General features: G+C 33.6%; 1 protein-coding gene across 1 annotated transcript in view; it reads right to left on the bottom strand.

Moving 5' to 3' along the window:
- Positions 1-683: 683 nt before the first annotated feature.
- Positions 684-20,892, bottom strand: part of LOC133615324 (uncharacterized) — a 63,984-nt gene continuing 43,775 nt past the window's right edge. Inside the window, exons 7-13 of the mRNA XM_061973842.2 lie at positions 15,582-15,694; positions 15,455-15,510; positions 12,394-12,524; positions 7,203-7,383; positions 6,991-7,129; positions 918-987; positions 684-777 (exon numbers count right to left, since the gene is read on the bottom strand). Of these exons, the coding sequence (XP_061829826.2) occupies positions 758-777; positions 918-987; positions 6,991-7,129; positions 7,203-7,383; positions 12,394-12,524; positions 15,455-15,510; positions 15,582-15,694 (710 nt within the window). The 3' untranslated portion in view covers positions 684-757. The remainder of the gene's footprint in view (positions 778-917; positions 988-6,990; positions 7,130-7,202; positions 7,384-12,393; positions 12,525-15,454; positions 15,511-15,581; positions 15,695-20,892) is intronic.

Here is a 20,892-nt window from a genome sequence, read left to right as displayed (position 1 = left end):
TCATCAAGTACCACCATAATGACAACATTAAAATACAGTAGTGTAGTAGACCTAAGTATTCATTAAGTACCACCATAATGACAACATTAATTGTTCATGACTAAAATTGATTTAATTAATTTTTTTTTTTTTTTATGATTTTTTTATTTTAAATCAAGTTTTTTTTTCCTGTTTTTTTTTTGTTACTTGTTGGAAGAGAATAGCATTTGATTTATTTTCGACCTTTCCTGTGAATTGTTTGACTAAAATGCATTTGTATTTTATCAAATATATTTACATTTTAAATCAAGTTATTAATTAATTAATTTTTTTTTTTTTATTACTTGTTGGAAAAGCATTTGTTTTATTTTTGAGCATTCCTGTCAATTGTTCATGACTAAAATGTATTTATGATTTTTTAAATACATTTATTTTAAGTCAAGTTATTTATTATTGTTTTTTTTGTTACTTGTTGTATTTGACCATTTCTGTCAATTGTGACTAAAAACCCAATAAACAAATATTTAAAAATAAATAAACCCTGATTTGTCTTTAGATTAAACTGTTACAAGTTTTAAGCAAATAAAGTGTACTTACGTAAAGCTTAAAAAAAAAATCCTGTTTGACATTTTGACAATAAAATTCAATTTTTGTCCCCCTCACAAAAAAGAAAAATCTTTTTAAATGTCTCATGTAACCAATGAGTTATGTATTTTGTTCTTGCCAAAAAGCAGCATAAGAAGATGGCATGTGTGTATTAGTGCTTTTATTTTCATGTTCATACATCATTATGGGGACCTGTGAGGATGAAGAGAAAACGCCGTCATGCTTTTCAATTTGTGGGCTAGATTAGTAGCTTTCTCATAAAATTTAAATATGTAAAAAAAAAAAAAATACTACTACTAATATATATATTGTAAAAAATGTTTTAAACTCACTGTTGATGCAGCCAACAACGCAGTCGCCTTCTGTGGTAGCGCACACTTGTGTCACACACAGGAAGTAGATCTAAGGACGGACTATAATAAGTGCATGTATAAATGTGACACAGGAAGTAGAGATAAGGATGGACTATAATAAGTGCATGTATAAATGTGACACAGGAAGTAGATGGACTATAATAAGTGCATGTATAAATGTGACACAGGAAGTAGAGCTACGGAAGGAATATAATAAGTGCATGTATAAATGTGACACAGGAAGTAGATTATAATAAGTGCGTGTATAAATGTGACACAGGAAGTAGATGCACTATTATAAATGCATGTTTAAATGTGACACAGGAAGTAGATCTAAGGAAGGAATATAATAAGTGCATGTATAAATGTGACACAGGAAGTAGATGGACTATAATAAGTGCATGTATAAATGTGACACAGGAAGTAGATTATAATAAGTGCATGTATAAATGTGACACAGGAAGTAGACTGACCATAATAAGTGCATGTATAAATGTGACACAGGAAGTAGATTATAATAAGTGCGTGTATAAATGTGACACAGGAAGTAGAGATAAGGATGGACTATCATAAGTGCATGTATAAATGTGACACAGGAAGTAGATGGACTATAATAAGTGCATGTATAAATGTGACACAGGAAGTAGATGGACTATAATAAGTGCATGTATAAATATGACACAGGAAGTAGATGGACTATAATAAGTGCATGTATAATTGTGACACAGGAAGTAGATGGACTATAATAGGTGCATGTATAAATATGACACAGGAAGTAGATGGACTATAATAAGTGCATGTATAAATGTGACACAGGAAGTAGATGGACTATAATAAGTGCATGTATAATTGTGACACAGGAAGTAGATCTAAGGACGGACTATGATAAGTGCATGTTTAAATGTGACACAGGAAGTAGATGGACTATAAGTGCATGTATAAATGTGACACAGGAAGTAGATTATAATAAGTGCGTGTATAAATGTGACACAGGAAGTAGATGGACTATAATAAGTGCATGTATAAATGTGACACAGGAAGTAGACTGACTATAATAAGTGCATGTATAAATGTGACACAGGAAGTAGATGGACTATAATAAGTGCATGTATAAATGTGACACAGGAAGTAGACTGACTATAATAAGTGCATGTATAAATGTGACACAGGAAGTAGATCTAAGGACGGACTATAATAAGTGCGTGTATAAATGTGACACAGGAAGATGGACTACAATAAGTGCATGTATAAATGACACAGGAAGTAGATGGACTATAATAAGTGCATGTATAAATGTGACACAGGAAGTAGATACTGTATAATAAGTGCATGTATAAATGTGACACAGGAAGTAGATCTAAGGACGGACTATAATAAGTGCATGTTTAAATGTGACACAGGAAGTAGAGCTACGGAAGGAATATAATAAGTGCATGTATAAATGTGACACAGGAAGTAGATTATAATAAGTGCGTGTATAAATGTGACACAGGAAGTAGAGATAAGGATGGACTATAATAAGTACATGTATAAATGTGACACAGGAAGTAGAGATAAGGATGGACTATAATAGGTGCATGTATAAATGTGACACAGGAAGTAGTGATAAGGATGGACTATAATAAGTGCATGTATAAATGTGACACAGGAAGTAGAGATAAGGATGGACTATAATAAGTGCATGTATAAATGTGACACAGGAAGTAGATGGACTATAAAAAGTGCATGTATAAATGTGACACAGGAAGTAGAGATAAGGATGGACTATAATAAGTGCATGTATAAATGTGACACAGGAAGTAGATCTAAAGACGGACTATAATAAGTGCATGTTTAAATGTGACACAGGAAGTAGATCTAAGGACGGACTATAGTAAGTGCATGTTTAAATGTGACACAGGAAGTAGATCTAAGGACGGACTATAGTAAGTGCATGTTTAAATGTGACACAGGAAGTAGAGATAAGGATGGACTATAATAAGTGCATGTATAATTGTGACACAGGAAGTAGATATAAGGACGGACTATAATAAGTGCATGTACAATTGTGACACAGGAAGTAGATGGACTATAATAAGTGCATGTATAAATGTGACACAGGAAGTAGATCTAAGGATGGACTATAATAAGTGCATGTATAATTGTGACACAGGAAGTAGATATAAGGACGGACTACGAGTGCATGTATAATTGTGACACAGGAAGTAGATGGACTATAATAAGTGCATGTATAAATGTGACACAGGAAGTAGATGGACTACAATAAGTGCATGTATAAATGTGACACAGGAAGTAGATGGACTATAATAAGTGCATGTATAAATGTGACACAGGAAGTAGACGGACTATAATAAGTGCATGTATAAATGTGACACAGGAAGTAGAGATAAGGATGGACTATAATAAGTGCATGTACAATTGTGACAGGAAGTAGATGGACTATAATAAGTGCATGTATAAATGTGACACAGGAAGTAGATGGACTATAATAAGTGCATGTATAAATGTGACACAGGAAGTAGATGGACTACAATAAGTGCATGTATAAATGTGACACAGGAAGTAGATACTGTATAATAAGAGCATGTATAAATGTGACACAGGAAGTAGATGGACTATAATAAGAGCATGTATAAATGTGACACAGGAAGTAGATTATAATAAGTGCGTGTATAAATGTGACACAGGAAGTAGATGGACTATAATAAGTGCATGTATAAATGTGACACAGGAAGTAGATTATAATAAGTGCATGTATAAATGTGACACAGGAAGTAGATGGACTATAATAAGTGCGTGTATAAATGTGAAACAGGAAGTAGATCTAAGGACGGACTATAATAAGTGCATGTATAAATGTGACACAGGAAATAGACTGACTATAATAAGTGCATGTATAAATGTGACACAGGAAGTAGATTATAAGTGCGTGTATAAATGTGACAGGAAGTAGATGGACTATAATAAGTGCATGTATAAATGTGACACAGGAAGTAGATTATAATAAGTGCATGTATAAATGTGACACAGGAAGTAGATGGACTATAATAAGTGCATGTATAAATGTGACACAGGAAGTAGATTATAATAAGTGCATGTATAAATGTGACACAGGAAGTAGATTATAATAAGTGCATGTATAAATGTGACACAGGAAGTAGATGGACTATAATAAGTGCGTGTATAAATGTGACACAGGAAGTAGATCTAAGGACGGACTATAATAAGTGCGTGTATAAATGTGACACAGGAAGTAGATCTAAGGACGGACTATAATAAGTGCATGTTTAAATGTGACACAGGAAGTAGAGCTAAGGAAGGAATATAATAAGTGCATGTATAAATGTGACACAGGAAGTAGATTATAATAAGTGCGTGTATAAATGTGACAGGAAGTAGATGGACTATAATAAGTGCATGTATAAATGTGACACAGGAAGTAGATGGACTATAATAAGAGCATGTATAAATGTGACACAGGAAGTAGATGGACTACAATAAGAGCATGTATAAATGTGACACAGGAAGTAGATGTACTATAATAAGTGCATGTATAAATGTGACACAGGAAGTAGATGGACTATAATAAGTGCATGTATAAATGTGACACAGGAAGTAGATGGACTATAATAAGTGCGTGTATAAATGTGACACAGGAAGTAGATCTAAGGACGGACTATAATAAGTGCGTGTATAAATGTGACACAGGAAGATGGACTACAATAAGTGCATGTATAAATGACACAGGAAGTAGATGGACTATAATAAGTGCATGTATAAATGTGACACAGGAAGTAGATGGACTATAATAAGTGCATGTATAAATGTGACATAGGAAGTAGATACTGTATAATAAGTGCATGTATAAATGTGACAGGAAGTAGGTGGACTATAATAAGTGCATGTACAATTGTGACAGGAAGTAGATGGACTATAATAAGTGCATGTATAAATGTGACACAGGAAGTAGATGGACTATAATAAGTGCATGTATAAATGTGACACAGGAAGTAGATGGACTATAATAAGTGCATGTATAAATGTGACACAGGAAGTAGATTATAATAAGTGCATGTATAAATGTGACACAGGAAGTAGACGGACTATAATAAGTGCATGTATAAATGTGACACAGGAAGTAGAGATAAGGATGGACTATAAGAAGTGCATGTACAATTGTGACAGGAAGTAGATACTGTATAATAAGTGCATGTATAAATGTGACACAGGAAGATGGACTACAATAAGTGCATGTATAAATGACACAGGAAGTAGATGGACTATAATAAGTGCATGTATAAATGTGACACAGGAAGTAGATACTGTATAATAAGTGCATGTATAAATGTGACACAGGAAGTAGATGGACTACAATAAGTGCGTGTATAAATGTGACACAGGAAGATGGACTACAATAAGTGCATGTATAAATGACACAGGAAGTAGATGGACTATAATAAGTGCATGTATAAATGTGACACAGGAAGTAAATACTGTATAATAAGTGCATGTATAAATGTGACACAGGAAGTAGATGGACTATAATAAGTGTATGTATAAATGTGACACAGGAAGTAGACGGACTATAATAAGTGCATGTATAAATGTGACACAGGAAGTAGAGATAAGGATGGACTATAATAAGTGCATGTACAATTGTGACAGGAAGTAGATGGACTATAATAAGTGCATGTATAAATGTGACACAGGAAGTAGAGATAAGGATGGACTATAATAAGTGCATGTATAAATGTGACACAGGAAGTAGAGATAAGGATGGACTATAATAAGTGCATGTATAAATGTGACACAGGAAGTAGAGATAAGGATGGACTATAATAAGTGCATGTATAAATGTGACACAGGAAGTAGATGGACTATAATAAGTGCATGTATAAATGTGACACAGGAAGTAGATGGACTATAATAAGTGCATGTATAAATGTGACACAGGAAGTAGAGATAAGGATGGACTATAATAAGTGCATGTATAAATGTGACACAGGAAGTAAATGGACTATAATAAGTGCATGTATAATTGTGACACAGGAAGTAGAGCTACGGAAGGAATATAATAAGTGCATGTATAAATGTGACACAGGAAGTAGATTATAATAAGTGCGTGTATAAATGTGACACAGGAAGTAGAGATAAGGATGGACTATAATAGGTGCATGTATAAATATGACACAGGAAGTAGAGATAAGGATGGACTATAATAAGTGCATGTATAAATGTGACACAGGAAGTAGATTGACTATAATAAGTGCATGTATAAATGTGACACAGGAAGTAGATGGACTATAATAAGTGCATGTATAAATGTGACAGGAAGTAGATGGACTATAATAAGTGCATGTATAAATGTGACACAGGAAGTAGATTATAATAAGTGCATGTATAAATGTGACACAGGAAGTAGATGGACTATAATAAGTGCATGTTTAAATGTGACACAGGAAGTAGATTATAATAAGTGCGTGTATAAATGTGACACAGGAAGTAGATGGACTATAAGTGCATGTATAAATGTGACACAGGAAGTAGACGGACTATAATAAGTGCATGTATAAATGTGACACAGGAAGTAGATTATAATAAGTGCGTGTATAAATGTGACACAGGAAGTAGATTATAATAAGTGCATGTATAAATGTGACACAGGAAGTAGACTGACTATAATAAGTGCATGTATAAATGTGACACAGGAAGTAGATGGACTATAATAAGTGCGTGTATAAATGTGACACAGGAAGTAGATCTAAGGACGGACTACAATAAGTGCATGTATAAATGACACAGGAAGTAGATGGACTATAATAAGTGCATGTATAAATGTGACACAGGAAGTAGATACTGTATAATAAGTGCATGTATAAATGTGACACAGGAAGTAGATGGACTACAATAAGAGCGTGTATAAATGTGACACAGGAAGTAGATGTACTATAATAAGTGCATGTATAAATGTGACACAGGAAGTAGATGGACTATAATAAGTGCATGTATAAATGTGACACAGGAAGTATAATAGTGAACATGGTGGAGGTACCTCAGGGTCCTCCAGGTGAGACAGGTTGCCGTAGTCCAGAGAGGAAGTATGCAGGAAGTGAGAGATCAGGATCCTCCGGGTGTGGCGAGGGTGGATGTGTGGAGAAGGAAGCAGCTGAGAATCACCACGGCCGGGACAGCTTCATAAAAAGGAAGACAAATGTCATCTTTTCCTGGAAAGTGGGACCCCGGCCCAAGTTCTCCAGCACATACCCGTCATAGACACGCGTGGGCGGGGTAGATGGACCTTGAGTGTAGGCCAGGCAGGAGTGAACCAGCAGCTGCAGGTCAGGATCCTGAGGCTCCAGCAGTCCCACTTCCAGGTAGACCGGTCTTCCTTGCAGGGAGCTGAGAGGCAGGCGGGCCTCAGGGTGGTAGCTGCCGAAGGACTCGTCTACGAGGAAGTCATCAAGTCACATCTCTTTGCTACTTGGGACTGGAAGTAGTTGTTGTGTGGTAACAATACTTCATTAGATTAGGGCTGTGACGCAGTAAATTGAATGATGCGGACTCGTTTGTTACTGGATGCTTTCTAATACTCTCTTGGAGACATGGTATGTGTAACTGTAATTATTTGTTTACATCTACATTGTTTAGTCAAGTGAGGTTCTACTTTTCCAAAAAAATGGGCGAGCTTGATTGACATGCTATCGATTAGCATTAGCTGCCATGACCTACGTCGGTTTGGCATTTTCCTCTCTTTGTTTACATTCTTGTTGCTAGGAAACACCCGTTTGTAGATTAGTGTCTCCACCTGCTGCCACCACTAATCCACACCAATTCTCAAATCCCTTCACTGGCTTCCTGTTCCACTGAGGCTTGAATACAAAGTCTCCCTACTAACCCACCAGCGCCTCCATGAAATGCCCCCCCTCTACCTCAAAGAACTGCTCACCCCCCAAATCCTCCACACGACACCTCCGCTCCGGACAGGCTAACCTCCGCCAACCTCCGAGGACAAAGCTACGAACAATGGGAGACCGGGCTTTCTGCTGCGCCGCTCCCAGTCTGTGGAACGCTCTCCCTGACCACCTGAGGGCACCACAGACTGTGGATGCTTTTAAAAAAGGCTTAAAAACCTTTCTTTTTAAAAAAGCCTTTATATATATATATATACAGTGGGGCAAAAAAGTATTTAGTCAGCCACCAATTGTGCAAGTTCTCCCACTTAAAATGATGACAGAGGTCTGTAATTTTCATCATAGGTACACTTCAACTGTGAGAGACAGAATGTGAAAAAAAATCCAGGAATTCACATTGTAGGATTTTTAAAGAATTTATTTGGAAATTATGGTGGAAAATAAGTATTTGGTCAATAACAAAAATTCAACTCAATACTTTGTAATATAACCTTTGTTGGCAATAACAGAGGTCAAACGATTACTATAGGTCTTTACCAGGTTTGCACACACAGTAGCTGGTATTTTGGCCCATTCCTCCATGCAGATCTTCTCGAGAGCAGTGATGTTTTGGGGCTGTCGCCGAGCAACACGGACTTTCAACTCCCTCCACAGATTTTCTATGGGGTTGAGGTCTGGAGACTGGCTAGGCCACTCCAGGACTTTCAAATGCTTCTTACGGAGCCACTCCTTCGTTGCCCGGGCGGTGTGTTTGGGATCATTGTCATGCTGGAAGACCCAGCCACGTTTCATCTTCAAAGCTCTCTCTGATGGAGGGAGGTTTTGGCTCAAAATCTCACGATACATGGCCCCATTCATTCTTTCCTTAACACGGATCAGTCGGCCTGTCCCCTTAGCAGAAAAACAGCCCCAAAGCATGATGTTTCCACCCCCATGCTTCACAGTAGTTATGGTGTTCTTGGGATGCAACTCAGTATTCTTCTTCCTCCAAACACGACGAGTTGAGTTTATACCAAAAAGTTCTATTTTGGTTTCATCTGACCACATGACATTTTCCCAATCTTTGCTGTATCATTCATGTGCTCTCTGGCAAACTTCAGACGGGCCTGGACATGCACTGGCTTAAGCAGGGGGACACGTCTGGCACTGCAGGATTTGATTCCCTGTCGGCGTAGTGTGTTACTGATGGTAACCTTTGTTACTTTGGTCCCAGCTCTCTGCATGTCATTCACCAGGTCCCCCCATGTGGTTCTGGGATTTTTGCTCACCGTTCTCATGATCATTTTGACCCCACGGGATGAGATCTTGCGTGGAGCCCCAGATCGAGGGAGATTATCAGTGGTCTTGTATGTCTTCCACTTTCTGATAATTGCTCCCACAGTTGATTTTTTCACACCAAGCTGCTTGCCTATTGTAGATTCACTCTTCACAGTCTGGTGCAGGTCTACAATTCTTTTCCTGGTGTCCTTCGACATCTCTTTGGTCTTGGCCATAGTGGAGTTTGGAGTCTGACTGTTTGAGGCTGTGGACAGGTGTCTTTTATACAGATAACGAGTTCATACAGGTTTATTAATTAATACAGGTAACGAGTAGAGGACAGAAGAGCTTCTTAAAGAAGAAGTTACAGGTCTGTGAGAGCCAGAGATCTTCCTTGTTTGAAGTGACCAAATACTTATTTTCCACCATAATTTACAAATAAATTCTTTCAAATTCCTACAATGTAAATTCCTGGATTTTTTTTTCACATTCTGTCTCTCACAGTTAAAGTGTAGCTATGATGAAAATTACAGACCTCTGTCATCATTTTAAGTGGGAGAACTTGCACAATCGGTGGCTGACTAAATACTTTATAAATATATATATATATATATATACACACACACACACACACACACACACACAGGTAAAAGCCAGTAAATTAGAATATTTTGAAAAACTTGATTTATTTCAGTAATTGCATTCAAAAGGTGTAACTTGTACATTATATTTATTCATTGCACACAGACTGATGCATTCAAATGTTTATTTCATTTAATTTTGATGATTTGAAGTGGCAACAAATGAAAATCCAAAATTCCGTGTGTCACAAAATTAGAATATTACTTAAGGCTAATACAAAAAAGGGATTTTTAGAAATGTTGGCCAACTGAAAAGTATGAAAATGAAAAATATGAGCATGTACAATACTCAATACTTGGTTGGAGCTCCTTTTGCCTCAATTACTGCGTTAATGCGGCGTGGCATGGAGTCGATGAGTTTCTGGCACTGCTCAGGTGTTATGAGAGCCCAGGTTGCTCTGATAGTGGCCTTCAACTCTTCTGCGTTTTTGGGTCTGGCATTCTGCATCTTCCTTTTCACAATACCCCACAGATTTTCTATGGGGCTAAGGTCAGGGGAGTTGGCGGGCCAATTTAGAACAGAAATACCATGGTCCGTAAACCAGGCACGGGTAGATTTTGCGCTGTGTGCAGGCGCCAAGTCCTGTTGGAACTTGAAATCTCCATCTCCATAGAGCAGGTCAGCAGCAGGAAGCATGAAGTGCTCTAAAACTTGCTGGTAGACGGCTGCGTTGACCCTGGATCTCAGGAAACAGAGGGGACCGACACCAGCAGATGACATGGCACCCCAAACCATCACTGATGGTGGAAACTTTACACTAGACTTCAGGCAACGTGGATCCTGTGCCTCTCCTGTCTTCCTCCAGACTCTGGGACCTCGATTTCCAAAGGAAATGCAAAATTTGCTTTCGTCAGAAAACATGACTTTGGACCACTCAGCAGCAGTCCAGCTCTTTTTTTCCTTAGCCCAGGTGAGACGCTTTTCGCGCTGTTTCTTGGTCAACAGTGGCTTGACACGAGGTATGCGGCAGTTGAAACCCATGTCTTTCAAGCGTCTCTTGGTGGTGGATCTTGAAGCACTGACTCCAGCAGCTGTCCACTCCTTCTGAATCTCCCCCACATTTTTGAATGGGTTTTTTTTCACAATCTTGACCAGGGCGCGGTGATCCCTATCGCTTGTACACTTTTTCTGACCACAGTTTTTCCTTCCCTTTGCCTCTCCATTAATGTGTTTGGACACAGAGCTCTGAGAACAGCCAGCCTCTTCAGCAATAACCTTTTGTGTCTTTCCCTCCTTGTGCAATGTGTCGATGGTTGCCTTTTGGACAGCGGTCAAATCTGAAGTCTTCCCCATGTTTGTGTAGGCTTCAGAACTGGACTGAGAGACCATTTAAAGCCCTTTGCAGGTGTTTTGAGTTAATCAGCTGATTAGTTTGTGGCACCAGGTGTCTTCAAAATTTAACCCTTACACAATATTCTAATTTTGTGACACAGAATTTTGGATTTTCATTTGTTGCCACTTCAAATCATCAAAATTAAATGAAATAAACATTTGAATGCATCAGTCTGTGTGCAATGAATAAATATAATGTACAAGTTACACCTTTTGAATGCAATTACTGAAATAAATCAAGTTTTTCAAAATATTCTAATTTACTGGCTTTTACCTGAATATATATATATATATATATATATATATATATATATATATATATATATATATATATATATATATATATATATATATATATATATATATATATATATATATATATATATAGCACTTGGAGGTTGTTTGCTCAATGTAAAGTGCATTTTACAAATAAAATATATTATTATTATTATTATCCATCCCCTTTACACGTCCATCAACAGAACCATTCTTGACACTTTAGTGCGTGTTAATAAATATTGTTTTGATAATAAAATATATATTTTTTTTAAATGACCCGATTATGATACCTGCTGTCCAGTTGGAATATCTTGTTTTAATATTTTTTATCTCATTTGCAAATATGACATTAATTTGCAATTACAGTTGCACATTATTATACGGGAGTAGTGTACAGTCTATGTGGTGTGGTTTCTTTTGTTGCGCCCTACAAAGTGTTATACTGTAAGCATGGCCGCCTCTCTGAGTTCAACCCCACGGGCCTCCGCCCAATCAGGAGCCTCCGATTTTGACGGCGAAATGCAATGTTTGGATAACTGTCACAGACAGCTTTGTGTAGCGATTATGTGTACCTGGATTGTGCGTAACGTCAGGCCCGGTTGCGGACTCCTTGCACTTTAGCGATCACTCCAGCAGCACTGAGAACGGACTCTGCCAAACTACCTCTAGGTAATGTTGCAATTTTCAATGCCAACAAAGAACTTGACTCAAAAAACGCTCCCAACGCAAGTCAAGTAGGGCTCCACTTTTCCAAAAATGCTAATATACATTGGCTCTGCTACTGATAGGCAACTGATTAGCATACAGTCATGACCGCTGCGTTGTTTGGTATTTTCCGAGGTTTTGTGTTTAGTTCTGTTTGTGGCGTTCCTTGCCGCCCTATAGGTGAGCTCACACACTTGTTTCTGTTGATGAGTGTCTCCACCTGCTGCCGCCACTAATCGCTAATATGTGTAAATGTACTGTTTATACTGTATGTAAATGTACTGTATGTGTAAATGTATATGTGTAAATGTACTGTATGTGTGTGAGACCTGTAGCAATCCTCAGCTGCACAGTGGCAGTGGTTGGTAGATCCTGAAGAGGTGCAGGTTGAGGGAACTGGGTCCCAGGGAGACTGGGATCCCCCAGGGAAGCTGCAGGCCACCTCCAGTCCGTCACCCACCTGTGCATCAGGGACATTTGACATGAAAGCACAGGTCAATAGTCGGGTCAGACAGGACGATACTGCTACTGTACAATGCATGGTGTCACAAGAGATGTGCGGATTGATACTGAATTATCCGATACTCGATATTTGCGCTCTGATATCGATTTTCTCAAATCAAAACGTCGATACTTTTGATACTTTAGTTCAGGGGTGTTTACACTTTTCCCACCAAAGGCCGCATACTGAAAAGGCAACGTATGTGGCAGCTATATTGATATATTTAAAAAAAAAATGCTATATTGTGTCAGCTTTGTATTGTAGGTGACCAAGATTATTATTATTATTATTATTATTATAACAACATTTCAGCTTTTTCTCATTACATACTGATTCTTTCCCCATGAGACAGTTACTGCATAAACTAGGGTGTTCAAAATTCTGCCTGTATGAAAATATTCATGTTCAGTTAAATATTTAACAGTGTTTATTATGGTTGTCATTTTTCAAATTAATAGGCTAGTATTATTATTTTAAATACATTTCATTTTTATTTTGAGGGCTTCTAATATCTTAGATCAGGGGTGTCCAAAAGCCGCATACTAAAAAGTCAAAGTATGCGGCTTCCATGTTGATATTTTTTTTTTATTAAAAAAATGCTAAAAACAGATATTGTGTCAGCTATGTATTATAGGCGACCAAGTATATTAATAATTATTATTTAGAATATTTCTCATTAGATACCAATTTTTTTCTTAAATTTGTACTATTTTTCTCCCATATAAGAATAAAATTAATATGATTGTTTAACTGCATCAGAAATTCTGCTTGTACAAAAACATTAACTTACACATTTAACAGTTTATTGTTATTGTTGTCATTTTTCAAATTCATAAGTTATTTTATTTTTCAACTAACTAAACCTTGTTTATATTTTAAATATAAAAATGTGCTAACTTGATGCTAATATACATTGGCTCTGCTACTGATAGGCAACTGATTAGCATTAGTCGTCATGACCGGTGCGTTTGGTATTTTCCTAGGTTTTGTGTTTAATTCTGTTTCTTGCGTTACTTGCCGTCCTTTAGGTGAGCTCACACACCTGTTTCTGTTGAGTGTCACCACCTGCTGCAGCCACTAATCACTCCCCTTTGTATGTCCATTTCGCCTGTCAGTCCTTGCAGGATTTTGGTTCGCTTTACACGACTGTTCGGCTTAATGCCACTCCCTGAGTTTTTTTGACCGAGTATATTATTATTAGTTAGAATATTTCAGCTTTTTCTCATTACATACTGATTTTTTTTCCTTACATTTTTACTATTTTTCTCCCATATAAGAATAAAATGAATATGATTTTTTCCCGCCCAAATGCAGCTGAGATAGGCTCCAGCACACCCCGCGACCCTGAAAGGGACAAGCATGGAAGAAAGATGGAACTGCATAACCTAGTGTGTGAGAAATTCTGCCTGTACAAAAATATTAAAATTCAGTTATATATTTAACAGTTTGTTTTTGTTGTCCTTTTTCTAATTCATTAATTCATAAGTTATTTTATTTTTCAACTAACTAAACCTTGTTTATATCTTAAGTATATTTTATTTTGAGAGCTTCTAATATTTTAGAACAGGGATGACTAAATGGTCATTTTGATAGTTTTTATCCTTAAAAAATACATAACAAATATATTTACATAATAAAATATAAACAAAAAATATAAAAGGAATGCTAAAAATAATTTTTATGGTTTTTAATCTATAAACAGGCAAAACTTTATATACATGATAAAATATAAACAAAAAAAATAAAAGGAATGCTAAAAATAATTTTGTGAGTTTATCTTAATAATGCAAACTATATATATATATATATATATATATATATATATATATATATAATAAAACATAAACATAATAAAAATAAATAAAAGGAACGCTAAAAAATATTTTGATAGTTTAATTTTTTTTAAATGCAAATATATATACATACATAATAAAATAAACATAATAAAAATAAATAAAATGCTACAAAAATATTTTGATAGTTTTTATCTTTGAAAGAAATTCAAAAAATATATATACATAATAAAATATAAACATACTTTAAAAAATAAATAAAAGGAATGCTACAAATAATTTTGATGGTTTTTATCTATAAAAAGACAACTTTATATAAATAATAAAATATAAACAAAAACATAAAAGGAATGCTAAAAATAATTTTGTGAGTTTTTATCTTAAAAATGCAAACATATATATACATATATAATAAAATATAAACATAATAAAAATGAATAAAAGGAACGCTAAAAATAATTTTGATAGTTTATATTTTAAATAAAATGCAAATATATATACATACATAATAAAATAACATAAAAATAAATAAAATGCTAAAAAAATATTTTGATAGTTTGTCTATAAAAAATGCAAAAAGTATATATACATAATAAAATGAACATAATAAAAAATACATAAAAGGAATGTTAAAAATAATTGATAGTTTTTATCTTAAACATTTTTTTAAAATATTTATATACATAAAATATAAACAATCAAAAAATAAAAGGAATGCCAACATAATTTTGATAGTTTTTATCTTAAAAAATGCTAAAAAAATATATGTACAAAAAAAAATAAACATAAAAATAAATAAATAAAAGGAATGCTAAAAATATACATATTAAAGACAAGCCAATTGCTGGTTGGAAAAATGTTACCTTTTTTCCACTGCATTTCAATGTTTTGCTCTTTTTTTCTAACATTTTTACGGTTTTTAGATATGAAATTTGAAAATACACAAGTTACTATTTTAGCAGACTCATTAGGTATATTTGCACAAAGTATCGGTATCGCCGATACCAGCCTGAATTGTACTTGGCATCAGATTGGTAAGAAAAGCAGTGGTATGGCACATCACTCACTAGTGTCCCATTAAAACGGAGGACGCACCTGACAGGTGTGTTTTCATCAGCAGAATCTTCCTGAAGAGAACGGAAGTCCAAGACCTACCGGCGAGATTCATATTTTCATATACGTGGAAGACAAATCCTCGCTCGTCACGTGCACGTCGTCTTACCTGGTCGCTGGCGTCGCAGCCACCCAGGACCGCTGTGTGGACGTCGGGGTCAGAGGTCATCTGCACCGCGTCGCCGGGCGTCACGAGGAAAAACTGAAGTCCCGTCCTGCAGTCTGCCAAACAAGACAAACGGTAATCAATTAAGATTTGAACATAACTTCTAAACTAAACTGGGACCTGACTTAGAGTAGTCAGTGTACAGCTTGGAGAGCAAAGATGATATTTATCAAATAACTGCACAGACAATGTGAGCACACATTGTTGACAAATGTAATATTTACCTTGTTACATAGTCTAGACTATGTGCGATACCACCGATTATTTTCCATCCGATACTGATCCGATACTTTGTGCAAAAATACCTCAAATTCAAAAAGTAGTGTATTTTAAGTCTTGCTGTTTCACCACTGTAGTCATAATTTTGGCACTTGAGAAAATGATGACTTATTCTGTCTGATGTCATTACTGCCACAAGTGGTGGAAAAGTGTATTACAACCGAGTACCGCTGCTGAGACACTTTTTGGCAACTGATTTAGCTCCTAATAATGATATACGGTATCTCAAATACCTCAAGTATCAAAATTATTGATCTTTTTCTTCGAGAATCGATATTAGAGCAAAAGGAACTGGTATTAGCGGTATCGAATATTTCAGTATCGATCGGCACATCTTTACACTTGTTTCAATTCCAATATAGCAGCCTTGAGTGCGTTTTACTGTAAATTACAGTACTCACCTGTAGGACCGTTCACATTTGAACCGATACGGTACCAATAATTTTTCATTGCAACACTTAAAAATGAGCTGATTGTACGGAGCCCCTAAAAGGGTCATGGAGGAAAAAAAAAATTAATAATTTTTTTAGACATGTATCTCGTGCGCACGAGAAACTTTTTATAAAGTTATAAAAAAAAAAAAAATTTTTTTAGCATTTTTTAATTTTATTTTGTTAGACATGTATGTCTAAAAAATATATATATATAAAAAATAATGTATTTATTTTATTTTTTTTAGACATGTATCTCGTGCGCACGACAAACTTTCTCGTGCGCAAGACACACTTTTTATAAAGTTATAAAAATGTTTTTAAAATGTTTAAAATTTTAAAAAAAATTTTTGGACATGTATCTCGTGCGCACGAGAAACTTTTTATAAAGTTATAAAAAAAATTACAAAAATTAGCATTTTTTAATTTTATTTTGTTAGACATGTATCTCGTGCGTGCGCACAAGATACATGTCTAAAAAAAAATATACATATAAAAAGTAATGTATTTATTTGATTTTTTTTAGACATGTATCTCATGCGCACGAGAAAGTTTTCTCGTGCGCACGACAAACTTTTTATAAAGTTATAAAAAAATAAAAAAAATTTACCATTTTTTAATTTTATTTTGTTAGACATGTATCTCGTGTGTGCGTACAAGATACATGTCTAAAAAAAATATATATATATAAAAAGTAATGTATTTGATTTTTTTTAGACATGTATCTCATGCGCACGAGAAAGTTTTCTCGTGCGCACGACAAACTTTTTATAAAGTTACAAAAAAAATTTAAAAAATTTAGCATTTTTTAATTTTATTTTGTTAGACATGTATCTCGTGCGTGCGCACAAGATACATGTCTAAAAAAATATATATATATATAAAAAGTAATGTATTTGATTTTTTTTAGACATGTATCTCGTGCGCACGAGAAAGTTTTCTCGTGCGCACGACAAACTTTTTATAAAGTTATAAAAAAAATAAAAATTTTTTAGCATTTTTTAATTTTATTTTGTTAGACATGTATCTCGTGCGTGCGCACAAGATACATGTCTAAATAAATATATATATATATAAAAAGTAATGTATTTATTTGATTTTTTTTAGACATGTATCTCGTGCGCACGAGAAAGTTTTCTCGTGGGCACGACAAACTTTTTATAAAGTTATAAAAAAAAAAAAAAAAATTTAGCATTTTTTAATTTTATTTTGTTAGACATGTATCTCGTGCGTGCGCACAAGATACATGTCTAAATAAATATATATATATATAAAAAGTAATGTATTTATTTGATTTTTTTTAGACATGTATCTCGTGCGCACGAGAAAGTTTTCTCGTGCGCACGACAAACTTTTTATGAAGTTATAAAAAAAATTAAAAAAATGTTTAGAATTTTACATTTTTTTATTTATTTTTTTAGACAAGTATCTCGTGCGCACGAGAAATTCTTGTGCGCACGAGATACATGTCTAAAAAATATATATATAAAAAATAAAATGTATTTATTTTTATTTTTTTAGACATGTATCTCAGATACATGTCTTAAAAAAAAAAAAAATTTAATATTTGTTTTATAACTTTATAAAGTTTCTCCGTACAATCAGCTCATTTTTAAAATAATTATAACATTTTTTTTATTTGTTATTCCATATTTTTTTTAAATTTGTTTCAATTGCAATTGCAGTTGCAAGTCCAAGACTTTAGATGGCAGTAGTGTATAGTTTATGGTGTTTTTATATAATACTTTTAAAGTCATTTTGATAGTAGGCTAATACAGCTAATATAGACATCATGTGTTGTCTTCATTATAACACTTATATAAGACTTTTAAAGTCATTTTGATAGGCTTGTATAGCTAATATAGACACTTACATCATGTGTTGTCTTCATTATAACAATTATATGAGACTTTTAAAGTCATTTTGATAGTAGGCTAATATAGCTAATATAGACACATCATGTGTTGTCTTCATTATAACACTTATATAAGACTTTTAAAGTCATTTTGATAGGAGACTAATATAGCTAATATAGACACGTGTTGTCTTCATTATAACACTTATATAAGACTTTTCATTTCTTGCGACTCCAGACGGATTAGTTTTATGTATTTTTGGTCCAATATGGTTCTTTCAACATTTTGGGTTGCCGACCCCTGACTTTTTGGCAACTGATTTAGCTCCTAATAATGATATACGGTATCTCAAATACCTCAAGTATCAAAATTATTGATATTGTTCTTCAAGGATCGATATTAGAGCAAAAGGAACTGGTATCAGCGGTATCGAATATTTCAGTATCGATCGGCACATCTTTACACTTGTTTCAATTCCAATATAGCAGCCTTGAGTGGGTTTTACTGTAAATTACAGTACTCACCTGTAGGACCGTTCATATTTGAACCGATACGGTACCAATAATTTTTCATTGCAACACTTAAAAATGAGCTGATTGTACGGAGCCCCTAAAAGGGTCATGGGGGGGAAAAAATTTTTTTTTTTAGACATGTAACTCGTGCGCACGAGAAACTCTTTATAAAGTTATATAAAAAAAAAAAAAATTTTTAGCATTTTTTAATTTTATTTTGTTAGACATGTATGTCTAAAGAAAATATATATATAAAAAATAATGTATTTATTATTATTTTTTTAGACATGTATCTCGTGCGCACGACAAACTTTCTCGTGCGCAAGACACACTTTTTATAAAGTTATAAAAAAATTTTTTTAATGTTTAAAATTTAAAAAATGTTTTTTTTTTTTTTTTTTGGACATGTATCTCGTGCGCACGAGAAACTTTTTATAAAGTTATAAAAAAAAAAAAAAAAATTAGCATTTTTAAATTTTATTTTGTTAGACATGTATCTCGTGCGTGCGCACAAGATACATGTCTAAAAAATATATATATATATAAAAAGTAATGTATTTATTTGATTTTTTTAGACATGTATCTCGTGCGCACGAGAAAGTTTTCTCGTGCGCACGACAAACGTTTTATAAAGTTATAAAAAAAATAATTTTTTTTTAGCATTTTTTAATTTTATTTTGTTAGACATGTATCTCGTGCGTGCGCACAAGATACATGTCTAAATAAATATATATATATATAAAAAGTAATGTATTTATTTGATTTTTTTTAGACATGTATCTCGTGCGCACGAGAAAGTTTTCTCGTGCGCACGACAAACTTTTTATAAAGTTATAAAAAAATTTTAAAAAATGTTTAGAATTTTAAATTTTTTTATTTATTTTTTTAGACAAGTATCTCGTGCGCACGAGAAACTTTTCATAAAGTTATAAAAAAAAAAAAAATGTTTGCATTTTTTAATTTTATTTTGTTAGACATGCATCTCGTGCACACGAGAAAGTTTCTCGTGCACACAAGATACATGTCTAAAAAATATATATATATATAAAAAATGTATTTATTTAATTTTTTTTAGACATGTATCTCGTGCGCACGAGAAACTTTTTATAAAGTTATAAAAAAAATTAATTTTTTTAGCATTTTTTAATTTTATTTTGTTAGACATGTATCTCGTGCGCACGAGAAAGTTTCTCGTGCACACAAGATACATGTCTAAAAAAATATATATATATAAAAAATAATGTATTTATTTATTTTATTTTTTTTAGACATGTTTCTCATGCGCACGACAAACTTTCTCGTGCGCAAGACACACTTTTTATAAAGTTATAAAAACATTTTAAAATGTTTAAAATTTAAAAAAAAATTCTAGACACGAGATACATGTCTAAAAAATATATATATAAAAAATAAAATGTATTTATTTTTATTTTTTAGACATGTATCTCAGATACATGTCTAAAAAAATTAAACAAACAAGAAAAAAAAATAATATTTTTTTTATAACTTTATAAAGTTTCTCCGTACAATCAGCTCATTTTAAAAATAATTATAACATTTTTTTTTTATTTGTTATTTCATATTTTTTAAATTTGTTTCAATTGCAATTGCAGTTGCAAGTCCAAGACTTTAGATGGCAGTAGTGAATAGTTTATGGTGTTTTTATATAATACTTTTAAAGTCATTTTGATAGTAGGCTAATATAGACATGTGTTGTCTTCATTATAACACTTATATAAGACTTTTAAAGTCATTTTGATAGGCTTATATAGCTAATATAGACACTTACATCATGTGTTGTCTTCATTATAAGACTTGTATAAGACTTTTAAAGTCATTTTGATAGTAGGCTAATATAGCTAATATAGACACATCATGTGTTGTCTTCATTATAACACTTATATAAGACTTTTAAAGTCATTTTGATAGGAGACTAATATAGCTAATATAGACACGTGTTGTCTTCATTATAACACTTATATAAGACTTTTCATTTCTTGCGACTCCAGACGGATTAGTTTTATGTATTTTTGGTCCAATATGGTTCTTTCAACATTTTGGGTTGCCGACCCCTGACTTTTTGGCAACTGATTTAGCTCCTAATAATGATATACGGTATCTCAAATACCTCAAGTATCAAAATTATTGATATTGTTCTTCAAGGATCGATATTAGA

This window comes from Nerophis lumbriciformis, linkage group LG22, assembly GCF_033978685.3.
Source record: "Nerophis lumbriciformis linkage group LG22, RoL_Nlum_v2.1, whole genome shotgun sequence".
Taxonomy (NCBI): domain Eukaryota; kingdom Metazoa; phylum Chordata; class Actinopteri; order Syngnathiformes; family Syngnathidae; genus Nerophis; species Nerophis lumbriciformis.
Note: the sequence above shows the minus strand (reverse complement) of the source record. Positions and strands in the feature narration are given on the sequence as shown.